Source organism: Diabrotica undecimpunctata, chromosome 1 (assembly GCF_040954645.1).
Source record: "Diabrotica undecimpunctata isolate CICGRU chromosome 1, icDiaUnde3, whole genome shotgun sequence".
NCBI lineage: Eukaryota > Metazoa > Arthropoda > Insecta > Coleoptera > Chrysomelidae > Diabrotica > Diabrotica undecimpunctata.
Window position 1 is genome coordinate 51,969,810 of NC_092803.1, and position 25,281 is coordinate 51,995,090.

General features: G+C 32.7%; 1 protein-coding gene across 4 annotated transcripts in view; it reads right to left on the bottom strand.

Moving 5' to 3' along the window:
- Positions 1-25,281, bottom strand: part of LOC140449314 (protein O-mannosyl-transferase TMTC1-like) — a 1,384,234-nt gene that overhangs the window by 250,428 nt on the left and 1,108,525 nt on the right. For all 4 annotated transcript variants that reach the window (XM_072542477.1, XM_072542470.1, XM_072542463.1 and 1 more), the window contains 2 exons: positions 24,947-25,019; positions 6,407-6,510 (listed from right to left, as the gene is read on the bottom strand). In XM_072542477.1, coding sequence (XP_072398578.1) covers positions 6,407-6,510; positions 24,947-25,019 — 177 coding nt within the window. The remainder of the gene's footprint in view (positions 1-6,406; positions 6,511-24,946; positions 25,020-25,281) is intronic.

A 25,281-nucleotide genomic window follows, 5' to 3' on the forward strand; every position in this document is an offset into this window, starting at 1 on the left:
CAACATATAACCTAGCGAGAGATCAAAATAAAGACAATTTTAAAGATGAATTGCTAAATAAAGACATTATTGAACTTTCTAAAGTTGAAGATGTTTGAGCTAACCTTATATAATATTTTAGTGGTATGGAGAAACCTCTGAAGAATTGTTAATATACATGTACTATTTTTTATTTATTATTAATTTTTTTTACATAATTTAATTTATTCCTGAGACCACAAATTGTATAATCAAAAGAAATATTAAAATATTAGTGTGTTTTCTTTGACAACTAATTAAATATTGGTGTGTTTCGAAATAAATTTTACTTTATCTTACAGATAAGTAATCGCAACATAATTTGACTTGAAAAGACGGATGCATTTTATTCTATAAATAATTATCTAACCTTCAGATAACTATCTATCAGATAGGAAAATATTTATGTGGAGGTAAAAAGAAGTAGAAAAACCGACCCATTCATGCATGAAGTTTATTATTTTAAAAATTTAATTTTTAATTCTTTGGAAAGTTTGTTGATACTAAGATATTGGCTGCGAATTTGGTGATTGGTAAGAAATGTAAAGCTCGAGCTTTCCCAACAAGTCAATTGTCAAATTATAATTACGCTGTACGTAGATTGATTTTATACGAAGACTTAACGCAAAAGTTCAGCGATTCTTCAAATGTAACTTATTTGTTAAGAAAAAGTTGTACAACAGACTAAAATATCATTTTGTTGTCACCCTAGCCTTAAATAGGAAGAAGCCAGAAAAAACTGAGTGGAGTGACTGTGAAAAGCTGCCAAAGGAGTAAACATTGCTCCTTAGTTAAATAACACCGTTGAATGAAGTAGATATATTTACTTTTATCCATAATACTATTTTAATCTTCCTACTTATAAATATGTGATTTATGTGCATCAAATGCTGATGTATAAATATTATTAACAATAATTATTAAGAGATATTTAAAAATTTTCTCTATTCAGAAACGATTTTTATTACAGATGCCAATTAGTAAGGAAAAAAAGAAAAGGTAATATTGTTCCATTTAAAATAGACAAACATTAGATCAGAACAAGAGCGGGAAATCTACAGTAAAATGCCTAGGAAGACCATTAATAATCAAGATTAAAATACGGTATGAAACGGATAGGGAGTAGAGATAATGCAACAAAGAAATTTTCTTATCTAAAATAATAAATTTGTCACCTATGAAAACACCACAAAATATATATCTACATAAAAATATTTAAAAAAATTTTACAATAAATTAAAAATGGGTAAAATGTATAAATGAAACTTGCAAAAAGAACAAAAAAGTCAAGCAAAATGAGTAATTAAAATTATAACGTTTGATTTAATTCTGGTCTTGTGCTCGTCACAGTTATTTTTTTCCTTCTCTTTATATTCATAAAAACACCCCTATGTTACAGCCTAATGACATCCCCTTATTTCTACATTCGTCAAGCTCACATTAAAACTCACCACGAAGCTGTCCCTGAAATCTAAATGCAAATGGAATGAAAATAAAAGTGAGAATGGAAATGCTGCAAATGGAAATGTGCGGTTATTTTCAAATTCAGCCAAAAATCAAACTCATTCCATTCCAATACCCTTCGCAAAAACGAGGAGTTTGGGGATTTTACGACAAAAACTACAACCGTTAACTTCCATTTTCGTATGGAGCCGTAAACTTATGCGTAAATAATGTCCTAAAAAAGTACCGGGTTTGAATCAACCGGACGACAAATGCGAGAGAACTGTTTTTAAAAAATCTATATATACATATTTCTAATTTCCCTTGACGTAAAAAAGAGCATAATTATATTTTTATACTCGGATATGAGTAAGTAGTTTATATTGTAGTCGTTTTTGTTAAACGTATATTTCCTACTAATATAAATTTGATAATACAAAAATTTACTAAAACTGAAACATACTATTTAAATCTGCAAATATGCAAACAAAAGTAAAAAATATGCACATAAATATGCATTAATTTACACAAAAATATGCATTAAATATGCGTTTCTTTGGAAAATATGCATTAAATTTGCCTTTTTTTAAAATAAGCATACCGTCAATTTTAACATATCAATTATATCAAAGTTTGAACATTTAAAATACCAAAATAAACTTAAAATAATGCTATTTAATTTAAGGCAATATTTGACATTAATAACAAAAAATTGTGTAGAACTGTTGTTCGCAAAAATAATATGTTCAAACAAGTGAAAAACGTTATCGTTAATAAGGCATAAAATAAAAAATTAAATGAAAAAAGTTTTTAACTAAAAACAAAAAAAAAATACGTAAAAATCTGAGTATCCGGTTAATTTTGTAATCATTCCAGTGTATTTACAGATGCTTCAAAATCTAGCATTGGAGTTGATGGCGCAGTCATGACCAATTTAAGTATATATCCATATTAATTAGCCCCCACTGTAGCATATATACAGCTGCATTATTCGCTCTTTATTGAGAAATTAAATATACAATTATTTGTTTTAAATTTGTCAGTCGAACTAGAACAAAACAATGAATGAAAAAACTATTTGAAAGCAATCGATATATTCTACACGATTTAATTTTTTGTTTAAAATTTTATGCACGATCAGTACTATTTTGTAAAAATTAATTTTTTTGTTGCCATCCAATAAAATTGTACATATTGATAGGTAATAACCATTAGGTGAATATTTTGTTTGTAAATACTCTGTATCAACTAAATGATCGATTAACGCTATGATCGACAATTCTTAAAAAATATAAATACTAATAATGTAGTAAATCATCAAAACATAAATAAATGCTTAATGCAATTTATTATAACTAAGAGCTAAAGAATCTAGAAAAAATTTTTTTTAATTTATAAAAATTTGATACTTAATGACGAATATCTATAAGAATCTATCTTATCATTCACACAACGATCATAATAATTAATAGTTTTATACTCTAAGAAAATTCCTATACAACCTTTAAGATCTACTATATTTAAACTAAAGATCACGTTATAATAGTACCAACTATACAGTATTTTTTTAACAACCAATGGTTCGAAATACGTATTAGACAAAGCAACCACATCATAATTTGTACCGGAAATATACAATTCCAGTGAATAGGATTTGATTATACAGGGTGCGGCATTAGTACAAGGAAGTCTATTTACTCATTTTTCATCATTTTATTTAATATTACCTAATTTAGCTTAATTCTATTTAATTTTGTTTAAATTTATTTAATTTTATACAGTTTTACTTATTTTTTTAAGTTAAATTTAATTTTTTTTATAATTTCGCATATCTATATTTAGTTTTATTTAATTGTATTTAATTTAATTTAATTTATTTAATTTTATTTAAAGCCGAAGAAAAAAAGATGAATTAACATTGTCTTATAACATAAGGTAATAAGTAATGAAAAATTATTTATTACTATTAGATTATTAGTAATTGCTTTATTTATTTACATTGAATATTAATTTGTTTTATTATATTCCACTTTAGCAATAATTATAAAATATATTTGATTTAAAAAGAATTCAGGAATTTTTTGTGATTTGGCAACAATGTCAACTCAGAATTCTGACGTAGATAATGACATATACATCGGGATTTATACTGTACCAACTGTATGTTTAAAGGATTTGTTTTATAGTCTATTATTGTCTAAAATTAATATCATAGCGAAATATTTAATTTTGATACAGGGTTGGTCGAAACTTGGAATGAGTAATTTCTGAGTTTTCTTAAATAGAACACACTGTATTTTAGTATTGTAATGAAATCTTATTTTATGATACTTTATTATTTATTAAGTATTTTCTATACCTTACTACTTTAATTTGTGAGGTGTTTGTGATTTTCTTAACCCAAACATTAATTGCAACAAAAATAAGGTGATTCTCAGTGATATTACGGATTACATTTAATTAATTTTCTTGTATTTATTATGTCTTAGTATTTAATATTTTTTGTTCGATCAGATTTTTCGCAATTTATTTATCCAGTCCGTTAAAACTATTGTAACAAACTTTGAAAAGCTTCTCATTTTGGTTGTCGTCTATCTTAAAATTGCAGATGTTAAATTCTTGTTGCTAGTAGCAATTGTTTTTTCTACTTTCGTGGCACAAAATCAATATTAATAGGTGCTTTTTAAAAAAAAATTATGTTATTGATAGTAACAAAGAAACAGTAAATATAAACATAGTTTTATGTTAAACTTTTAAGCAGGTTTAATGTCAAAGTCATAGGCAACTAGGTAGAATATTGTGTTTTTATTAAAACTCTTTACACACCAACAATCTTAACTACCCAGGTATTTTGATATTTAATTAAACAGTAATAAATTAAGCATCAGTTTAGATTAGTATGTATTTTTGTCGAAAAATTATTTTTGATTGTGTGAAATATGTTCACGGCCAAACTGATAGTTTCACCTAATTTTTGTTGCAATTAATTGTCGGCACAAAAAATCAGGAATACCTTACAAATTAACGCAATTAGGTACACATATATTAAATACTCAATAAATAATAAATTATCATAAAATAACAATTTATTACAATAATAAAATACAGGGTGTTCCATTTACCAAAACTCCAAAAATACCTGTTCCAAGTTTCAACCAATCCTGTATATTAAAATTAAATATTTTCATATATATTTCCCTTACTATAAGGGGCCTGTATATTTAAAAATATTTATCTATCTATACTCCAACTTTTACCTAACTAAAGTTTACGACAAATAAGTAATTGGACTTCCTCGCACTGATACCGCTTTTAATATTTAATTATTGTATGTTTACAGTTTAGATTTCCATCTAAGTGAGGCCAAGTTCATGACAAACATAAAAACATGAAACGTTGTCATAGTAGACTGGCAAATACCCTGACCAAACTAGCACTGTTGTGCAAAAGCTGTACATAGGTATTCTATGATTGAATAGAAACAATGTTTTAAAAATTGTGATTTGATTTCAAGCTTAAACAAAAATAAGTGTAGAGTTTTTACTTAAGTAGTATATTTAGACTTTTATTCTTAAGAGTTATCTTCCTGGTGTTTGTCGACAGTCACTGACGAAAGCAATAAAATTCTATCGAACATTTTTCACCAAGGTATTTGGTATGTGACGACATTCACCGACAATTTTTGACACTCGCTAATTATTTCGATCTTTCTCGGTAACGTATATATAATATATATATATATATATATATATATATATATATATATATATATATATATATATATATATATATATATATATATATATATATATGTATTATATAATAATGAAATTTTTATAGTACCTAAACCACTTAGTAGTTTTAGAGGATAGATCGGAAGTTGCTACGCAAGCTTGTAATAAAAATAAGACATCCCGTGCTTCTGGAAATTTGATTTTATAGACGGTGCTGCGTCAGTGGCTTTATGTACATCACCGCTGACCACTTTAATGTCCCTAAACCAATAAAATTGCACTTTATGGTTGTACGTCTTAATCGTAAAGGGCCCTCTAACGCGAGCAATAAAGAAATTATTTTTGTTATGGATATTCGAATGGTTTATGACGAAATATTCCCTTCTTACGGGGTTGAATAATTCATGAAAGAAATTTTATCTGCTTTTACTTGTTTCGTCGATGAGAGATGTTTATGGGGAGTTAAATTTAAAGGAACATAAGGTCTAAGGTATGTTATGTTATACATATAAATCTATGAATGTGTTTTTAGAACTAAAAAACAATCTTACGGAGGATCAAAAAACAATTGAAAAGGATTAATTCAAAAGGACGTCTGTCTGTCGCTGACATTACAATACTAATCTCTATTTTTTTTCTTTCAGGTTCTATCCACATATTTTCAGTTTTATCCAAAATATTTTATACTGCTCTTGTTTTTTAATTATCGTATATCGAAAGTCATTAATTTGTCTTATACAAAATGCAATGCCATTTGACTTCGTCTGTAAAATCTCAAATAAAATATCTTTAAAAGAAAAAATCAATGCCCAATCATTGTCATGTGATCAATTTTTATTATTTTTCGATGCCTATTGCCTATATAATTAAAAACTTAGATTGGGGAACAATTGTTGATAAATAAATAATAATTAATAATATTTATTCGTATATCGACGTATAGGAAAGCCCCCGTTTTCATGGCATCTGAAATTCTCAATTTAAAAAATTGCTGAAATTTAGAATAAAATAATAAAAAAATATAATAATTAAAATAGTTTTTCATTATATAATTGACATTTTTGCTTTTATTAATAAAATATTTCTTATACCAAATTTATAAATGCAATACCTAATTGAAAATATTTACATTTTATTATTGAAAAAAATATTAAATAGAATGTTGCAAAATATTATAGTCACGTTGAAAAATAAGATAACTGTTTATTTACCTCACATAGATCGAAGGATGGAATGCCGCTGGGTTGTCCTGCTGCGAAAATTTTGGTAATGATCCTTGCAGAATCGCCAAACGAAGGGTAAGCAAGATACCGAGCTGAAATTAATAATATGGCGTAAAAAAACAAAATACTTCAAACTATTTTCTTATATAAAATATTTACATTATTGTTATAAAAATGTTTTTTAATAGTATAATCCATTGCATCGTTAAAATATTTAACTTTCTTTTTTAATTATATGTTGTATATATAGTATTAATTTAATTTCGCAGAATAAATGACTATCCATAGGCATACCAGTTAGGCTATTTGCAATGATGTTGCCATTACAGTTAAACTATTCGCCGATATACAACTGATGTGTGAAATAAACAACTGACTTACAACTAAAATAAACAAGTGTATAGGTAATAAGTCAAGTTTCAAAATTATAAAGAAGTTTTTTGTTGAAAAAGAATTTCTAGGCTACTGGTTTTGAGGCTTACAATATAGGCCCCATCATCAGATCACAGTGCATAGATCTTTGTTCTAAGAAAAACTAGAATCTTAAAAACAACCACATATATAATCTTAAGATCAAACGAACTTATCTGAAGTTCGATCTTGATTATATGAGGCCTCATCGAAATAAATAAATCCCAACCCACCCTAACATTTTTTAAAAAAAGCCCATAATATGTTGCAACAACAACTTTCAAATAGACTGAATATCTTGTCTCGAGGTGGGCCTCGAGACAAGACGGGTGAAGAGGCTCAAGTGGTTTATGCTTTAAAGTTGTGAATAATTAGCTAAAGGCAGAGGTACTATAATTTATTAATTTATTTCGGTGAGGTCTCATATAATCAAGACCGAACTTCAGGTAAGTTCGTTTAATCTTAAGATTTCATGCATTATCTTAGCATATTCCACTAGCTTCTTTTACTCCAAACATCTTATAACCCACGCTAATTCGAATTCTTTTCCTTTCAATCCCTCTTTTTAAAACTTTCTTTTTTTTAAGATTCCCGGGTAATACCGAATATTGGTCTATACTATTCAATATATCTTCTATTTCTCTCTTAATACAGAGCAAAGTTTTCTTTATCAGTCGTACTAGGTCTATCATTAAGATGCACCTTATCTTAAATGGCTATATTATATCACTAAAAAATATTTCATTACACATAAAACCTGTATTAGCACCCAGCTTACTCAAATCCCTATATTATTTGCAGAAATTTGATTCCAATGACATTTGTATTATCTCAGCGCAGATCACCTCTAGCACTTACAAAGATAAACTATCCTTATTCGTTATATTTTTATTGAAAGTTTGATATAATTAAGCTATTTATTTCATAAATCGAAATCATAATAAATAATTTATATTTATTTTTGGAATAAAATATTTATGGGGGTTTCACAGCTAAAAAAATTGGATTAAAGTAGAGAATAAAAAATCAATTAACGACGAGTTACGGTAAATATCATGTTTATTTTATTTTGTACCGCAAATATTTCCAATTTGTGTTTGATTTGAAAGTGATATTTGCTCGGTTCATGTTTGTATAGCATTCCAAATACCCTTTTCTGCCGACAGGAAGTTAAAAAAAATCGAATTTGGGATCACATATCCGACGTTACATTATTGAATGTTTATATAGTCATAAAAAACATCGTCGTATGCCATCAGTTACGGATTATTTGAAATAGTGCATTTTTTCATAAATCAAACGTTTTTCAATATACAACTAGAAATTTTGAATCGTAAATCAGACCAAATCAATTCCATAAACATTTGCCCATTCATTTCGAGTTGTTATCCTGTTTTAGAATACGCGCCATTTGGATGGGCTTTCATTTTAGCTGGTGCTGGAGCGAGTTTGGTGATTGACGTTCAAATATATCGGATCTGATTTTTTTGGTGTAACTTTATCAATACATTGGCACGTTTTTTCGACATTCGAAACAAGTGATTGTTTGAAGCCTGTTCCAGAGACAACGTTTACCTCGACGGTTTATTGGCAGGTAAATCAGATACTCCTTTTGGGAAGCAGTGAATCATGATGCATCATATTGTTTTAATTTGGATCGTATTTCGCTCAGGTTAGAACAAACTGTTCATGATAATCCAAAAATATATACATTTTACCAATCTTTTAATCGCAAATTTGCAAAATTGTAAATTTAATAATGCAAACGTATCACAATACAAAAGTGAACCCGTAACTTTAGTAAGGTATTTATTTATGTACGTCAAGTTAATGTAATAGTCTTGAGTCAAAAACAATAGTTAATTTTGTACCTTAGTTGTTAAAATATCGTTGATTACGTTTAACCTTTTAAACGCCAACGTTCCCATTTTGGGAACACAGTAAAAAATAAGTTGGATTCAGAAAATATTGAAATATTTTCAAATATTGTAACAAATATGCTTTCTGTATGTCCCATTCTTACTTTCTGTTAGCTGAAATGTTTTTTTTACTTACGGGATTCATCTAGAAACCGCCCAAAATGACGTCCAAATTCATATCACTTGCTTTTTTGTGCTAAAGTTGTTACTGGGAGTCGATATGTACCAAACTGTGATTTATTTTTGAATAGAAATACAGTAAATGAATTATATAAAGGAAATATTTACAAAAAACACATTTACGTAACTTATTTCTAAAGATATCACGTTCAGCATTCATTGTTCCCAAAATGGGAACGTTGGCAACAGCGAAACACTGTTATTCAAGGTTCCCTAGAGAATGACCGCGCGTAATTGTAACGGCTTGGATTAGTCGTCACGACGTTACGACGAAGAAAACACGTGGTGTTTATAATAATTTTGAGTTTTAGTTTTATTTCAGTGAAAAAATGGATATATCTTTGGATCCAAAAAGTTTTTATGGGTAAGTTGGTGGCAACAAAAAAAAGCATAATACTTAGATATATTTTTATACACTTAGATCATCTATACGAAGGCATAGATTTCTAATACATGCACTCGACGATGTGGAAGCTTCAACGTCCGCAGAACCAGTGGATATTGTTATTCTTCCACCTGATTCAGCTGATCAAGGTACTGAAAGCGACGAGGATACTATTGACGATCAGGTGTTAGATATTCCTGATATACCAGACGAAGTACCCGGTGAAGTAGAAATTCACGCTTATGAATCTTCCGACGAAGATAAGGAAGAAAATGTATCGGTTCAACGTAAATGGAAAAAGAGTGAGAAGGTTGGAATTCAAGCTCAAGCTTCCACACCACCAAGAGTAGGCGATGAACACTTGGGCAAATCTGAGTTCGAAATTTTTTCATTATTTTTTACATCTGAAATAGTTCAATTTATTCGTCATAATACCGAACTCTACGCTCATAGAGATAAAAATATTCACAACTTTACTGTTTCTGAAGAAGAACTTCGTCAGTTTTTGGGGTTACTTTTGATAAGCGGATATCACCATGTTCCTTCTGAGGATGATTACTGGTCTACTGCAGATGACATGCAGGCTCCAATTTTTTCGAAAATAATGAGTCGGCAAAGGTTCCGACTTATAAAACGTTATCTTCATATTTGTGATAATGCCAACCTTCCAGTTGGTAATAAAGTTGCAAAAGTTGCAGAATTATATGATATGCTGAAACAAAACTTCAAAAAATTTGGAGTTTTCCATGAAAATCTCAGCATAGATGAATCGATGATTCCGTATCATGGGCATCACTCGGCTAAGATGTTCATAAAAAATAAACCAATACGATTCGGTTTCAAAATATGGATGTTATGCGGACAAGATGGATTCCCCTATAATTTAGAGATATACTGCGGTAAAACAATAGATAGAAAGATGCCTTTAGGTTCCCACGTTGTAAATAAAATGTTAGAAGTAATTGAGAACCCCAACAACCATAATGTATTTTTTGACAATTTCTTCACCAGTTATTCACTATTGTCAAGCTTGTGTGATAGAGGTATTCGGGCATGTGGAACTGTGCGTGAGAACAGAATAAATAAATGTCCATTGGTATCATCAAAAACAATAAAGAAGCAAGATCGGGGAACATTTGATTACAAATCCGATGGTACAGTTATTTGCGTCAAGTGGAATGACAACGCTGCAGTTACAATAGCAAGCAATCATTTCTCCATCAGTCCGCTCCAAAATGCGACAAGAAGAGTAAAATCTGAAAATAGAAAAGAAGTTCCACAACCAAATTTGATCAAGAAGTACAATTTTGGAATGGGTGGTGTCGACCTTTGCGATACAATGTGTGCTAGTTATCGTCCAAGATTAAGATCAAAAAAATGGTGGTGGAATTTATTTTCTCACTCCTTAAATTTAGCGGTGGTAGCAGCATTCCGTTTCTACCAACACGTAAATCCTGAAAGTACTATAACTCATTTGGATTTTCGAAGAAATGTTGCTATGGCGCTAATCAAAGTTGGAGCAAGCTCAAGAAAAAGAAAAGGTGGTCCAACTTGTCCAGTTCTTAGAGATATACGATTTGATGGAATAAATCATATTTCTAAAAGTACATCACAAGGTAGATGTACTGTATGCCAAAGAAACACACGCTTAGAGTGTACTAAATGTGAAAAGTGTCTACATAAAAATTTTTGTTTTGATAAATATCACTCACCTTGCTAACATATTATTTGTAACATTAGATTTATAGTTTTATTTTAAATTTTGTTAGTTTTGTTATAATATATGGAATAAAATATGTTTTTCCTGCAATGATATTACTTTGTTATATGTTGTGACTTATAGATGCCAACGTTCCCATTTTGGGAACATGGTTTTTTTCTCAAAAACAGCATTTTATTTTTTTTTCACAAAACAAAATTATAAAAGATATCCCAATAACATCTTTTTTATGGATAGTTGAAATTTGTTTACAGTTTTTAATGATTCGGCGTTTAAAGGGTTAACCGAATAATTAATCCAGACGGTCTGTAAAGGACACTGCATAAGTGCAAAGTTCCCGTTTAGTATTTAATAATATGGAGACATATTTATCATAAAGCAGTAGCTTCTGGTGTGATAAAATTTTTTGTAGGCCAAGCCAGCAAATTACATATAGCTATGTGTAATTATTGGCGAATCCAGAGGGAGGGTTAGTGAGGTCATTACCCCCCCCTCTTATAAATATTTTAAAACCCACTTATCCTATTGGTGGTAAGACTAAAGGTTACCTTGCATCAGAGAAAAGTAATCACCCTCAAAATCCATGACCAGTGTGTGTAATACATATTTTTTTTTGTGTGAGAGTAGGAATCTTCTAAAGACCGTACCAGATGAATCGTACCTGGCGTGTGTTGGATTCAGAGTAAACGGAGTACATCTGAACGCAGTTACCCCTGGGGACCTTACCTCCGGATACAGCCGTGTTACAATGCCTACCAATTAAACTTTAGTTCATCTAGATAATGACGATTCCAATAGTGAAACAACAATGTTCAAACACTAACTATCAACATTATTATTACTGCAACCTGGTAAAACGTCAGAAAACATTATTTTTATGTATCACTTATAAAACAATCTCACTATTCCAAGAATAATTTTAAAAAATCAACTTCGATCGGCCAAACAACTAGGGCAACTAGTAATAACAGATAACAGTGAAAATTGAACTAATGCTTGGCGACAGTGTTGCCATATTAAGTTGCATAGCGATATAGAAATCATGCAAATGTGATTTTTTTCTCGAATTTTACGAAATTTATTTGGGCAACCATGCATTTGTTTGCAATCGTGTTGTTTGTTTAAAAATATGTTACAATTATAGATTATGTTACATATTTTTTTATTATAATTTAAAAGAAACTTTATATTACAATTCGATAATTACGTTACAAGTGTCAACGATGGTCGGCGTAGGCCGATTGTCTGGTACCTAAACAGCAAGTATAAACACGACAATATAAATCGTTGTCCGGCAATCTGCTTACCTTCAAACGCTTTTTTTACTGGGATCTCATGTGAGCTGGGTCGGCCAGTTACGATCGGGCCTATTAATGATATTTAAAATGCCTGAATACGATTCGATGGTTTCTGTGGTAATATAATAACATAGTTGCTTTAACGGACGCTAATGTATTCAGTGATTTAGTATATTTAAAAGATTTTTACATGCATTATCATAAGTTTTGAATATATTTTTTTCAATTTTAAAACTCTTAAAATTATTGGGTAGGCCTGGCCTATCCTGCCTACCCCCAAAAGCAGCCACTGTCATAAAGCTTTAAAGTTAAAATCTATATAAATAAAAATGAATTGCCGAAATGTTTGTACGCTCATCACTTTAGAACAACAGCAACAAATTAGATCGTTATTCTTTTGTTGTGTTTTGTATTATCAGGAGAAGATTTGTGTAAAAAAAAGTTTTTAAAAAATTGTACGGAAAGACCATAACCCTCCATCACTCGCACCTTAAAAAATTACATCACTCGCGTGTTATATTTTATCTAACATATGGGTATAGGTCAAAAAATGTGTCATTAGTACTTATTGGTTAAGTTTATTGGCTATTAACTAAGTAACAAAACTGCAAAAAAAACTACTAGGTAAACTAAAAAAATATACATATTACCCTAGAACAAAACAAATAAGGGGATTTATTCAAAAAAAAAATGTACACATTACGCATAAAATTAGATTTCTTCCTCTACTAGGCCGTGGTGGCAAGTAAAATTTGTTAAACCAGTATGCTCTTTACGTATCGACAACTTAGAGTTAATACAATAGTGTTGGGTAAACCTGTTCTTCCTTACAGGACAAAAAGAACATCTTGGTTTTATAGTTGGAGTTGCCCCTTGAGAAACTGATGGCTTTTTTCTGGTTATATTTCGGATCCTAAGTCTTAACTTGTAGCGTTTTAAATTTTATAATACATAAATTAAAAATTACCAGAAAATCTGCGTTTGTCTTTTAAAAGGGAATGTAAAACGATCGTTAATATAACAAGTTTTGTATTCAGTTTTCAAGATTTTTTTGTCGCTGAACAACGATTTGTTTACATTCGAGTCCCCTAATATAATATTGCAAGTCAGGTATACGGTTTTTTTAAGACGTATTAACTGAGAATATTTTTTTGTCTTTGTTTACATTAATATTCCCCTATTCTCTGTATGTATTGTGAGGTGAAAAATTTCCAGTTAACCAATTTAAAACTAAATAATCAAGAAGTTTTTTTGTCGATTCGTTGCTAAGAACGAGGTCAAAAAAGGGTAGATTGTTTGTTTTAAGTTTGTAGGCAAAAACTAGCTTTGAGGCGCGAGGGGAATTTATTTTGCGTTGAAATTTGTAAAATGTAAGGCATCGTGGAGTCAAGCAATAGATCTCAGGAAGTTTTCTTCGAAGCGGCGTCCAAATTTAAATAGCTAGAGGTAACCTTGTCTGCCATATCTTGTTTTATATTGTCCAGGAGATTTATGTAAGTAACCTTTTTATTTTATTCATTGTGTAGATACCCCAATCCGACCCATTTATTTTAACTTATCCACGACCCCAGCTCTCCAACAACCAACTGAGTGTCGTTCGCACAAGTAACGATTGTTTTGCTTGCATTATCTTCGCCCCCATAGTTTCTGTCCCCAATTTTCTACCCCATATTCTTACCCTGAGGTAGGCAAACTATATTTCGTTACAAACTGAAGAGGTAGCTTTTGGATATCGTTGAAGATGGAACATTAAAAGTTGCTTGCCACGCTCCGCAATGTATCTTCTTCGAGATGTTACAATATTAGTGTTATTGTTGTAAATTATTGGGCTGTTTATAGTTGAAATATTTGGTAGGCTGCAAAAAACAGTATTTATAGCGAACTTCAAAAAATTGGCAAAGGAAAGTGCTACCCTAATGTAGGACCATATGGACTTGGTGAACGCAACGATAGAGGAGATCGGCCTAATAGAATTTTGCCAGAAGCATAATGTTATAGCCGCAAATACATTTTTTAAATTACCTAAGCGACGCTTTTATACATGGAAATCGCCAGCTGACAAAGACAACAAAATTGTCAGAAATCAAATTGACTACATCCTAATAAAACACAGATATCGAAACTCAATTCAGACAGTAAAGGAATATCTAGGAGCAGACGTATCCTCTGATTACAGTCTTCTTATTGCTAGGTTTTAACTTCAACTGAAAAAGACGCAAGAAAGTCGCAACAACAATAAACTTAACATACAGAAACTAAATTCAGAAGAAACAAAAAAAAATCTGAAACACGAAATAAACACAAATCTAGATATAAACCCAAGAAATAATTGCAAGGTAGAGCAGCAGTGGCAATTCTTCAAAACCTCTATATTGGAGCCAAGTAAGAAAGTACTTACAACAACCAAATATAAGAAACAAGAGTGGATGACCAAGGAAATTTTAGAGTTGATGAATAAAAGGAGAAAAAACAAAACCATCAATACGATCTGCTATAAACAGCTTCAAAACCAAATAAGAAGAAAAATTAGGAAGGCTATAGAAACCTACTTCTCTGAAAAATGTAAAGAAATAAAAGAACTGCAAAACAGATATGACAACTTTAATCTAAATAAAAAAGTCAAAAAGCTAGTCGGAGTAGGAAGTAGAAGAACCTTGAATATATTGCTCGACAAAAATTGAAATATTATATTGGAGACAGAACAAAAACTACGACGATGAAAAAAGTACATCGAGGAATTATTTCATGACCAGAAAAAAGCTAGTACATCTGTAGATAGCCAAATGGGAGATGTAGGCCCAGAGATAACCAAATCAGAAGTTAGTCAAGCATTAAACTCAATGAAAATCAATAAATCTTCTGGTCCAGATGAATTACCAAGCGAGCTATGCAAGTCGGTCAACGAGAAAAACCTGGACATAATAGTAGAACGGTTCAACGCTATCTATACTACGGAAATCATCCCTAGAGAAATATTGACATCAGCATTTGTGTGTTTGCCTAAAAAAATGTGAATGCCAAATAGTGCAATGACTATCGAACCGTAAGCTTAATGTCATAAATTTTCAACAGAATTTTTAAGGTATATTATACCTTAAAAATTCTGTTAAAAATTTTCCACGCTAAATTTCACTCTAAATTGGAGCTAGATATTAGTGACACACAATATAGGTTCCGCAATGGTATGGGTACCAGAAAGGCACTATTCTCCTTCAACGTGCTGACGCAGAGATGTTTGGATGTTAACCGTCCTCTTTACGTCTGTTTTATAGACTACAATAAAGCATTTGATAAAGTAAAACATGGCCGACTCATGGAAATTCTAAAAAATAAAAACCTAGATGAAAGAGATTTAAGGCTAATAATAAACTTTTATTACAATCAGCGAGCAATAGTACGAATTGAAAAAGAGACATCTAAAAAAATGGAAATAAAGAGAGGAGTTAGGCAAGGCTGCATACTATCACCTCTATTATTTAACGCTTATTCTGAAGAGGTAATTCGAGAAACTTTAGAAAATGAAACAGTCGGCATAAGAGTAAATGAAGTCTTCGTTAACAACATTAGATATGCAGATGATACAGAAATAATAGCCAATAGTTTACAAGACCTGGAAAGACTCATAAGTAAAATAGTAATGTGTAGTAGGAAGTACGGACTCTCGCTCAATATAAAAAAAAAGTTTATGAAAATTTGTAAAAACAACCATAATACTAACGAAATCTTGATAAATGAACGAATAAATGACCACGGAACGCTTTCAACATTACATATATGGTCACATAGAATCCAGGAGTGTATGCAGATAAACTGTTAGTGATAAACATTCCATATATTTCTTGAATGGGTACAAGATTATCAACTGCCGAATTTTCTTGCCTCTTAGTGGCGACAGCTTGAATTATTTGGTGAAATATTTTCTTGACATAGTAGCTGCAAAAATATCTGGACCTGTGCCATCTAATTTCCAGAGTTCATCAGTATTCAAATGTTGCGTTTTCTTTACCCCAGCAAGAAACAAAATTCCGATAAATGCTTACATTTCCTCGTAGTCGATGGTTTTGGCCCCCTTTGGTTTTGCTTTTACCCCAGGTAAGTTCGTAACAATATTACAAGCTTTGGTCTTATATTTGGGAATGTATTTCTTATGTTTTAACCATGGTGTTTTATCTTTGCCATAAAATCTTGGATAAACATCATCTTGGCTGCTTTTTTCCATGGTATCTTTAGGATCACTGGGTAGATCTTGTGTGGACTACTCAGAATCTGTATTGTGGATACTGTGTTCAGAATAAACATCACTTGAGTCCTTATCAGAATGTAGTGGTTCTACATCGCTATCTTTCTCTTCATCGTCTGGAGCGTAGACGGTTATCGTTGGCAGCATCTATATCTTGATGGATTGGCAGGATTTCGTTACTAAGTATCTTTCTGTACTCACTAGTGAGGGAGTGTATGCTCTGTAGTTTGCGTAGGGGTGGATTTGATAACAAGAGCAACTATTCCCATTGCATTTTTCAATTAAACATCTACTTTGTGTATATGTGGGCTATCAAGTCAGGCTAAACAGCAGTATTCCGCGGTTGAGAAGACAGGTCCAAGGGCAGATGATCGTAAAGTGGAAGCCGATGCTCCGCATGTTGTGCCGCACAGCTTCTGCATAATGTTGTTTCTAGATTTAAGTTTTTCCGCTGTTTTTGACAGATGTTTTGTGACAGATAGGGTTCTGTCAAGAGTCCCTCCAAGGTACTTAGTGTTTTATTGTAGGCGAGTGTGGTGTTTTCGAATTGGATGTTAAGTATTTTTCATGCAAGCTTGTTATTTAGGTAAAAACTGGAAACCTGTTTTGGTACCGTTTGGTTGGAGCTTCCATTTACGGAAATACTATTCCACTGTGTTTAAGTCCTCCGTGAGGATTTTTTCTGTTTGTTCAAATGACTTATACCTTGTTGCAAGGACCCAGTCATCGGCGTACCCAAACTTCCTTGATCTTGTTTCTGGCAGCGATGTACAGGCTAAAGAGAAGAGGAGTTAGGACAGATCCCTGAGGCAGTCCATTCTTCAGTTTTCTTGAGTGTGCTGATGTCGGTTTCCATGACTATTTGAATCGTTCGGTCGGCTAGCATGCTGTCAATTATTTGAGAGGTGGATTTACGGGAGATTGTATGGAGGAGCTTATATATTATGCCTTCTCCCCACACTGTACTTTCATATTACAAACGATCTAAAATATTTAAAACTGCTCTTTCTTAATTACTCTAGTACGTTTTTCAAAACTACCCATTTTTTGTTACAAATCACATTCACATCCATCTTTTTAGAGGCATTTCCCGTGACGTGAGATCGTGTGTAGTGGAAAATTTTAAATTCTGCATTTTTTAGTCATATTTCAAACATATTTGTTGCCACAACTCCAGATTCAAATTTCATGTTATAGATTTTGAATATCGATCTCTAAAAATTAAAATTTTACTATGACTACTCAATTAAATTAATAAATTTTATTGATCTCACGAGAAATGCGAAAATGGCAAAAATCGAGCAACGTTTATTATTTATTGAATCGATTTATAGAAACTGACTTCATTTGCGGTAAAATGCAAAAATTGCACAATAAACCTGCTCTCTTTACCTTTAAAAACATTTTAATTTTTTGGTAAAAGGTTGAAAGCTCGAATAAATAAACTTTGAAAAATTAAAGGCAAATATCGAGCACAATTTTAATAATCAAATCTTGTCCAAGTACTTTCGCTTTCTACAGTATTATCAGGGGCATTTTGTCAAATTTGGGCTATCCAGCAAGCGCAGAACGTAATAAACATGAAATTAAACATAAATTATACATAAGACTACACTAAAACAAGAACAAACAGTTTAAAATTTTTTAAAAATTGTTCTACGCTACATTCTTGTTTATCTCCTGTTGCCGACAATTTATGTAGTGTATTGTTATGTACAATTTATGTTTAATTTCATGTTTATTACATTCTGCGCTTGCTGGATAGCCCAAATTTGACGAAATGCCCCTGATGATGCTGTAGAAAGCGAAAGTACTTGGGCAAGATTTGATTATTAAAATTGTGCCATGAATATTTGCCTTTAATTTTTGAAAAAAAAAATTTTTGTCTAGAGAACACTCTGATTAACACTAGAAAGTCGGGCTTAGCATACCTACCTAGAAAGCCCGAAGGGATCATTTTGGCCCCAAGTTCCTAAATCAATAAAAACCAAGTTTAGAATTAATTATTTATTTGGGAATAAACAAAAAATAAAAATAAACAGTTTTAAGAAATTATATAAACTCTTGACGATAGAATTTGATTTAATTTTTTAGTTTCATTTTAAACATTTGGAACACCATACAGTTTGCAGTTTTTGGCATTTGCCACACATTGCCTTGTTACAGCCGGGCACTCATTGGAAGTATGATTTCCTTAACAAAACATTTTTAACTAACATTTTTTTTCTTTTTTGGCTAGTAACAGTGCTGGTGGTTGGTAAATCCGGTGGTGCTGGGTATAGTACTAGATTTCGGGAGGCAAGGTATGGAGCTCGTAATTCTTCACACAGCTGAAGAATAAACTTACGACGACTGATTTTACTTCCAGTAACTTCTTTATAAATAATCCATGCATTTATTGCTCCTAAGTCAAGAATGTTATAAAACACGTGCATTGGCCATCGTCTTGAAGCAACTTTTGTAGTATAAAGACGCGCCATTTGGTCCACTACATCAACCCCGTATTTTGTTTTATTATAAAAACTTACTGTTTGAGGAAGTTTTTTTCCATGGACAGCAACATCCACTGATTGATGTAATAAGCTCAACAAAAGCACATTTTTGTAACTCTTTCCTTGGTATGCAGTAAGTGTTATCTTTCGTCGCTTTGGAATATATCGGTAACATATAATTCTCCATTTTTACTCTTTACGCTTAGAGGAACTTCCTTTTTGTTGCGATTCAAAGTACCCACAAGACTTGTTGATTTTTTTTGCAATGCCTTGGCCAATTTTAACGATGTAAAGTAGTTATCTGTCGTAACATTTTTACCCTTTCCCAGTTGATTTTCCATTAACTGCAAAACAACATGTTCACCAACACTTGTATCTTTCTTGCGTAGATGATCAGTGCCAGTATAAGGGTAACCAATTACAATATATTTTGATTCCACGCATGTCAAAAGCCAAAATTTTATGCCAAACTTATCCGGATTATTTGATATGTACTGTGTAAACGGGCACGTGGCTTTAGAAGGCAGTAGTTGTTCGTCCACAGTAAGGTTTATTCCCGGTTTGTAACATGCACCACTATTTTCTATAAATCCATTCCAAACCGCAGAGGCTAGAGCAAATTTGTCGGTTTTCAATCGTTCAGATGTCGTTTGTTTTATGTCAAATCTGAGATATTTTATAATATCCTTGAATCTGTCTCGTGGCCTAAAAAACTGAGGACCCCATACTGTTGACAACAAGCTGTTGGTTGGGAAATTTTTGGCGCCGTAGACTCCTCTTGCTTACATAATAGCAAGGGCAGCCTCCAGTTCTTCCAAAGTTATAGTCCATGTGTCATTTTTCAAACATCGATGTGCTTCTGCAATAGTGCATTCTTTTATATGACGTAACATGCTGTCGTTGATTATTAGATGCCAAGCACTTACCACACAATTGTTCCTCACGTTCCTTTTTGCATAAGACGTAGGACCTGATTCCTCTCGATAAATGTTGTGCTGAGCGCGGCGTCCTGTAAAGAGCAAACATTCAATGAATATAAAGATACTAAAAATCATAATCTTACCAGGTACTCATCCAGAATCAATAACTTTCCACGTTGTTCAGGCTTTCGATTGTTCGGTGTCTCCGATTGAAATAGTTTTTCCTTGTTGACCTCTTTTTCTCTTGTGACTTGGCTTAGATGCACTTGGATTCACGATAAAATTAGCTGACTTGTGTTGTTGAGTTGTAGAAGCAGTGTTTGCATAAATTGGTGAGTCTTGTACAATAAAACTTTCTAACTGCTCTGAAGCATCAGAGTCACTTGAATCATTATTTTGTGGTGGTACGTATTGTTCATCGTCTGACTCATTATTTTCTGCAAATTCAGATTCACCTCCCGAAACATCTTCTTGTATTTTTCGTATTTCTTCAAGAAGTTCAAGCTCTGATAGTCCACGACGAGACATCTTTACAGTCGTCTTGAATTTTCACAATTGAACGAATGTTTCAATATTCTAGAAAAGAGAGTCAGCAGAACCTAATAAACCACTCAATAAACAAAATAATTTTAAGGAACAAACAGTATGTAACAAAATACCTTCTAGGAATAAACGTGCATAAACATAATTTTATCTATCCGACAGAAAGTTAAGAGAAATCGTCAAATTTCCGAGAAAAATGATAATAATTAATACAGGGCCAGTTTGGCCCCTTCAGACTTCTATGGTAGGTTTGTTAGAAAATCCATTTAATAAATTTAGTAAACAATATTTTTTTGCGTTAAATAAGACTTTGTATCAAAATATTAAAAGTCATAAAATATGAAATTATTATTGTGTCAAATAAAAGAACTACAATAACTTCAAATCGCAACAGGGGCCAAATTGGCCCCTCCGTCTTTCTAGTGTTCATATCATACAAGATATCAAATTTTTACCGACGACTTAATGCACAGTTTATTTAACATTGAGTTGCCGTGCGCATCTGACATTCAAAACGGCTGGTCGCTTTAAGTGTTGCTTCTGAGAGAACGGTTCAATATACACAAAAAATATTAATTAACATTTGACTTTAAAATCATCTCAACTACATTTTTTTTAAACATTTTTTTCTACGGTATACAAACAGGTTCTTACCCCCTCTCCTATGAGAGGGGTCTTAGGGTGAAGCCCGGGGATAAAAGTGTTTGCAAATTTTTTGTGGTCCCAAAATAGATATTTTCGGCAAAATTCAGCTTGTTTGTATAATTTTTAGGGGTAAAATCTCTCACGTTTGGACTAAATAACTCTTTAAAAATAAAGTATATATTTTATACCTAATTAAAGGATCTTGCAATAAAGACGACAGTCATCTTGCAATTATAATAACTCTCTAATGTCCGTATTGGTAGATTGATATATGGACATTGCTATTAGTAATTGGTATAGGACTTTTCATCACCAGCAATGTTTTGATACACGCTCAAAATCATTTAAAGACAATACATATTATTTTATACATTTTTTAAAGCGTTCATTTCTTTATAAACAATGTTATTTTTTTATTAAATAAAAAAATATTTATTACTTAATATTGGTTTTTTTAAATCGGTACGTATGACGTATATTAGATATTATATGGCGATGATGGCAGTGCGTCTTATATGCGATAGTTCCTAGATTTTATACATTACCAAAAATTCATAAACTCTCAGTATGAGAACAATTATTTTTTTACATCTTGAAAGATAAGAAGTAAAATATGCATACAGACACCTGTAACTCACACAGGTAGTGTTGGGTTCCTAATACCCTAACGAAGCTGTGACAGGACGAGATGCTTGAGGGATTTAGACTTTTGACACCTTGTCCTGTCACCACTCCGAGATGGTGGGCGTTCAACTAAAAACCTCTCCTCAGTCACACCAGACATCAGGATGGAAGGGCCGGCAAACATCTATCCTGATGCCCTGTTATCACCCGATTCCCATAAATTTGTGGATTCGTGTCCACCACCACTCATCCCTCATCATTGTTTCCACCATTTCTCTCACGGAATCAAACATTCTGCAGTTACACTCTCTTACAAACTTTTTTCAAACTCTTTCATCCGCACCAAGCCTAGACTCGAATATCGTGTGTGTCACAGTATCCGAGAGACCACAGTAAAGGTACTTATCGGACTGTGTCCTCCTAAACCTGAAAAGGTACCTGCTGAAGCAGTCATGGCCTGGAGCATTTGCGTCAGATTATAATCCAGCTGCCTATGCCCACAGTCCACCCAGCTTCAAAGGTTTGGGATTAGTGACATCGTCCATTCCGCCACATCACGTGTTACCTCCCACTCTTGCTACCACTGACCAATTGAAACTAATCTCTCGGCCAGTTTCATCTCATTCTTCTCTCGCTCTCCAATGTTCTGCCCTCTACGACTATGAATCCTCGCCATTTCACCTGCCAGCACATGTAAAGGAACACAGGCGGTGATCACCCACAGAGCAGCAGCTGAAATAGTCCTATAGGCACATGCTACCCGCAGCAGACTAGTTCTGTCCACGCGTACCATGAGCTTCTTGTAAGTTGGTATTTCTACCGTCTCACTTCAGACTGGGGCCGCGTAGATGACGACAGACTGCACAACACCGTGAGCGCCCTTCTCCTTTCGGATTTAGGGCGATCAGCCCCTCAAATATTCCCCATAACTCCAACCCTGGGGGAGAGTAACTGTTAGACACTTGACGTACTTTTTGGGTGTCACTCTCGCTCCCGCGCACTCAAATTCAACCCTACCTCTCTTTATGTAGCCTCTGAGTAATATAGTCTCCGTCTTATCCTCCGCGAGAGAAAGACCCTCCGCTCATCCAATCCTCAACGAAGACACACGCACGCGTAATCAGAAGCAAGAGTTCCTCCTTGTCCCGTTCCACCACCAGCATAGCAAGGTCGTCCGCGAATGCGAAAGGGGTCACACCCTCCCCATATTCGCAGTTTAAGACCCCGTCATATGCCAGGTTCCACAGCGTCGGGACCAGGACGGAGCCATGCGGGACCCCAGCCGTTACATCCACCATCACACCATTTTCCACCACAATCTATGAGAACAATTATTGTTTCTTCAATTGAAGGTCCCACTGGGCCAATTGTATCTATTTTTAAAATGTGTCTATCTTGAAAATGGTTACTTTTTAATACTTTTCCATTATTAGTAATAAACACACATGTTTAATTTTTGAATAGTCAAAAAACCTGTGATCAACATTGTGTGGTATCCCTTAAAAAATTAATAGTTGTTCATTTTCAATTACATTTTACATCACTTCTTCTCCTTAGGGTGCCTGTCCGTTCCAAACGTTGCCGATCATTCTGACTATAATGACTTTGTTGGTTGCCATACGGAATAGCTGTGTTCACGTCTTTCTATACCATACTCTCAGGTTAGCAATCCAAGATACTCTTCTTCGTCCTGGGGCCCTTTTAACTTAAATTTTACCTTGCAAAATGCATTGGAGTAGCTCATATCTGCCTTGATTTCTCATTATATATCTTAAGTATTGCAGCTTACAGCCCTTTACGATGTTGACCAAATCCGCGGTTGTGTTCATCCTCCGTAGCACTTCTTCATTCATGACTTTGTCTGTCCATGGTATCTTCAGGATCATTCTCTTTTTAACCATAGCTTAAAAGCCTGAAGTTTTGATAGAGTTTCCGCCTTCAATGTCCAAGTTTCTACTCCGTACAGAAGCACTGAGTACATGTAAACTCAGTCAATAATGCACTTTTTGCCTTTCTGATGCGACATACAATCTCTTGGGTATTGTCCCACGACTCATTGATTGTATAATCAATGAGTCGTGGCCAAGCCCAAGCCCAAGTAGTTGTACTGTGAGACACGTTCAATTCTTATTTGATTCACACACATATTTGCTCCAGTTACGTTTTTCTTACTAAAGATCATTCATTAGCTCGTTTTTGCTGGAGTTTATATCCAGTGCATATGTTCTACTATTTGTGTCCGTTATTTTGTTCATTCATTTTTGCAGCCCTTTTATGGTATTAGAAAACACTGTTGTATGATCTGCATACCGCAGGTTATTGAGCTTGACCCTATTTATTGAGATGCCTTTATCAATATTTTTAGAGCCTTTACAAAGATGTGCCCCGAGTACAGAAAGATTGGATAATATTGGTGAAATTATGCACCCCTGTCTCACTTGTCTTAAAATTTTGACCTGATCTGTATATTCTCCATCTATTCGGAGCACCGCTGATTGATTCCAATACAGGTTAGCTATTATTTTTAGGTATTTTCTATCAATCCCTGTCCTCTTCAGCACTTACATTATTTTTTTTATGCCTGACTCTATTAAAGGCCTTCTTGTAGTTAATCAGGCATGCAAAAACATCACAGCTGACATCTTTACATTCCTAAAGCAATACCTGCATGATAAATATAGCTTTCCCCGCACCAACGGTATTCAAAAATCCAAACTGATTGGGCGCAATTTGTTCCTCTTATTTCCGGAAAATTTTTTTGTGAATGACTTTTAAAACCAGCATCAGCAAGTGGTTCATTAGGCTTATGGTCCTATAGTCTTCACAAACTTTTGCTCCTTGTTTTTTGGGCAATGGTACGAGCTCCGATTTAAGCCACTCTATTGGTATTTTTCCTCCCTTGTATATTTCATTAAATATTTCAGTTATTATTTTTATTTGTTCTGCATCTAATAGCTTCAGCAGTTCTGCACATAGTTATTTCACATCACGTCAAATAGAAATAAAAAAATACAATTAGAAATTTAAATTTACCACATCGTTACTAAATCTTGAATATTATTTATTAATTCTTTACTTTTAGTTCTTATTTCTTTTACCTATCGTTACTAAAATATTCGCTTTACACATAATAAAAATTTCAAATACTTACCGAGGTTAAAATTTTAGCGGCCTTATTAGCGAACTGCAGGGCTTCCTGATTCCACTTCATTTCTCCCAGTGCCCTGCGAAATAATTAATTATTATAGATAAGCTAATTAGGCGACTACATTATGAATAGTGCTAATTGCATGGTAGGTAATTAATTGCAAAAAGTCATTCTCGCATCACGATTTTCGTTTCGTAGCGAGAGAGAATGGAAAGCCGCGATGCAATTAGTCACTAATTGTTAGAGGAAATTTTTAGTATACCGACAGACTAACTGAGATTAAAAGAATTGTAACATGACTTTTCAAAAAAGTTAAATAAAAAATGTTTTTTTAAACT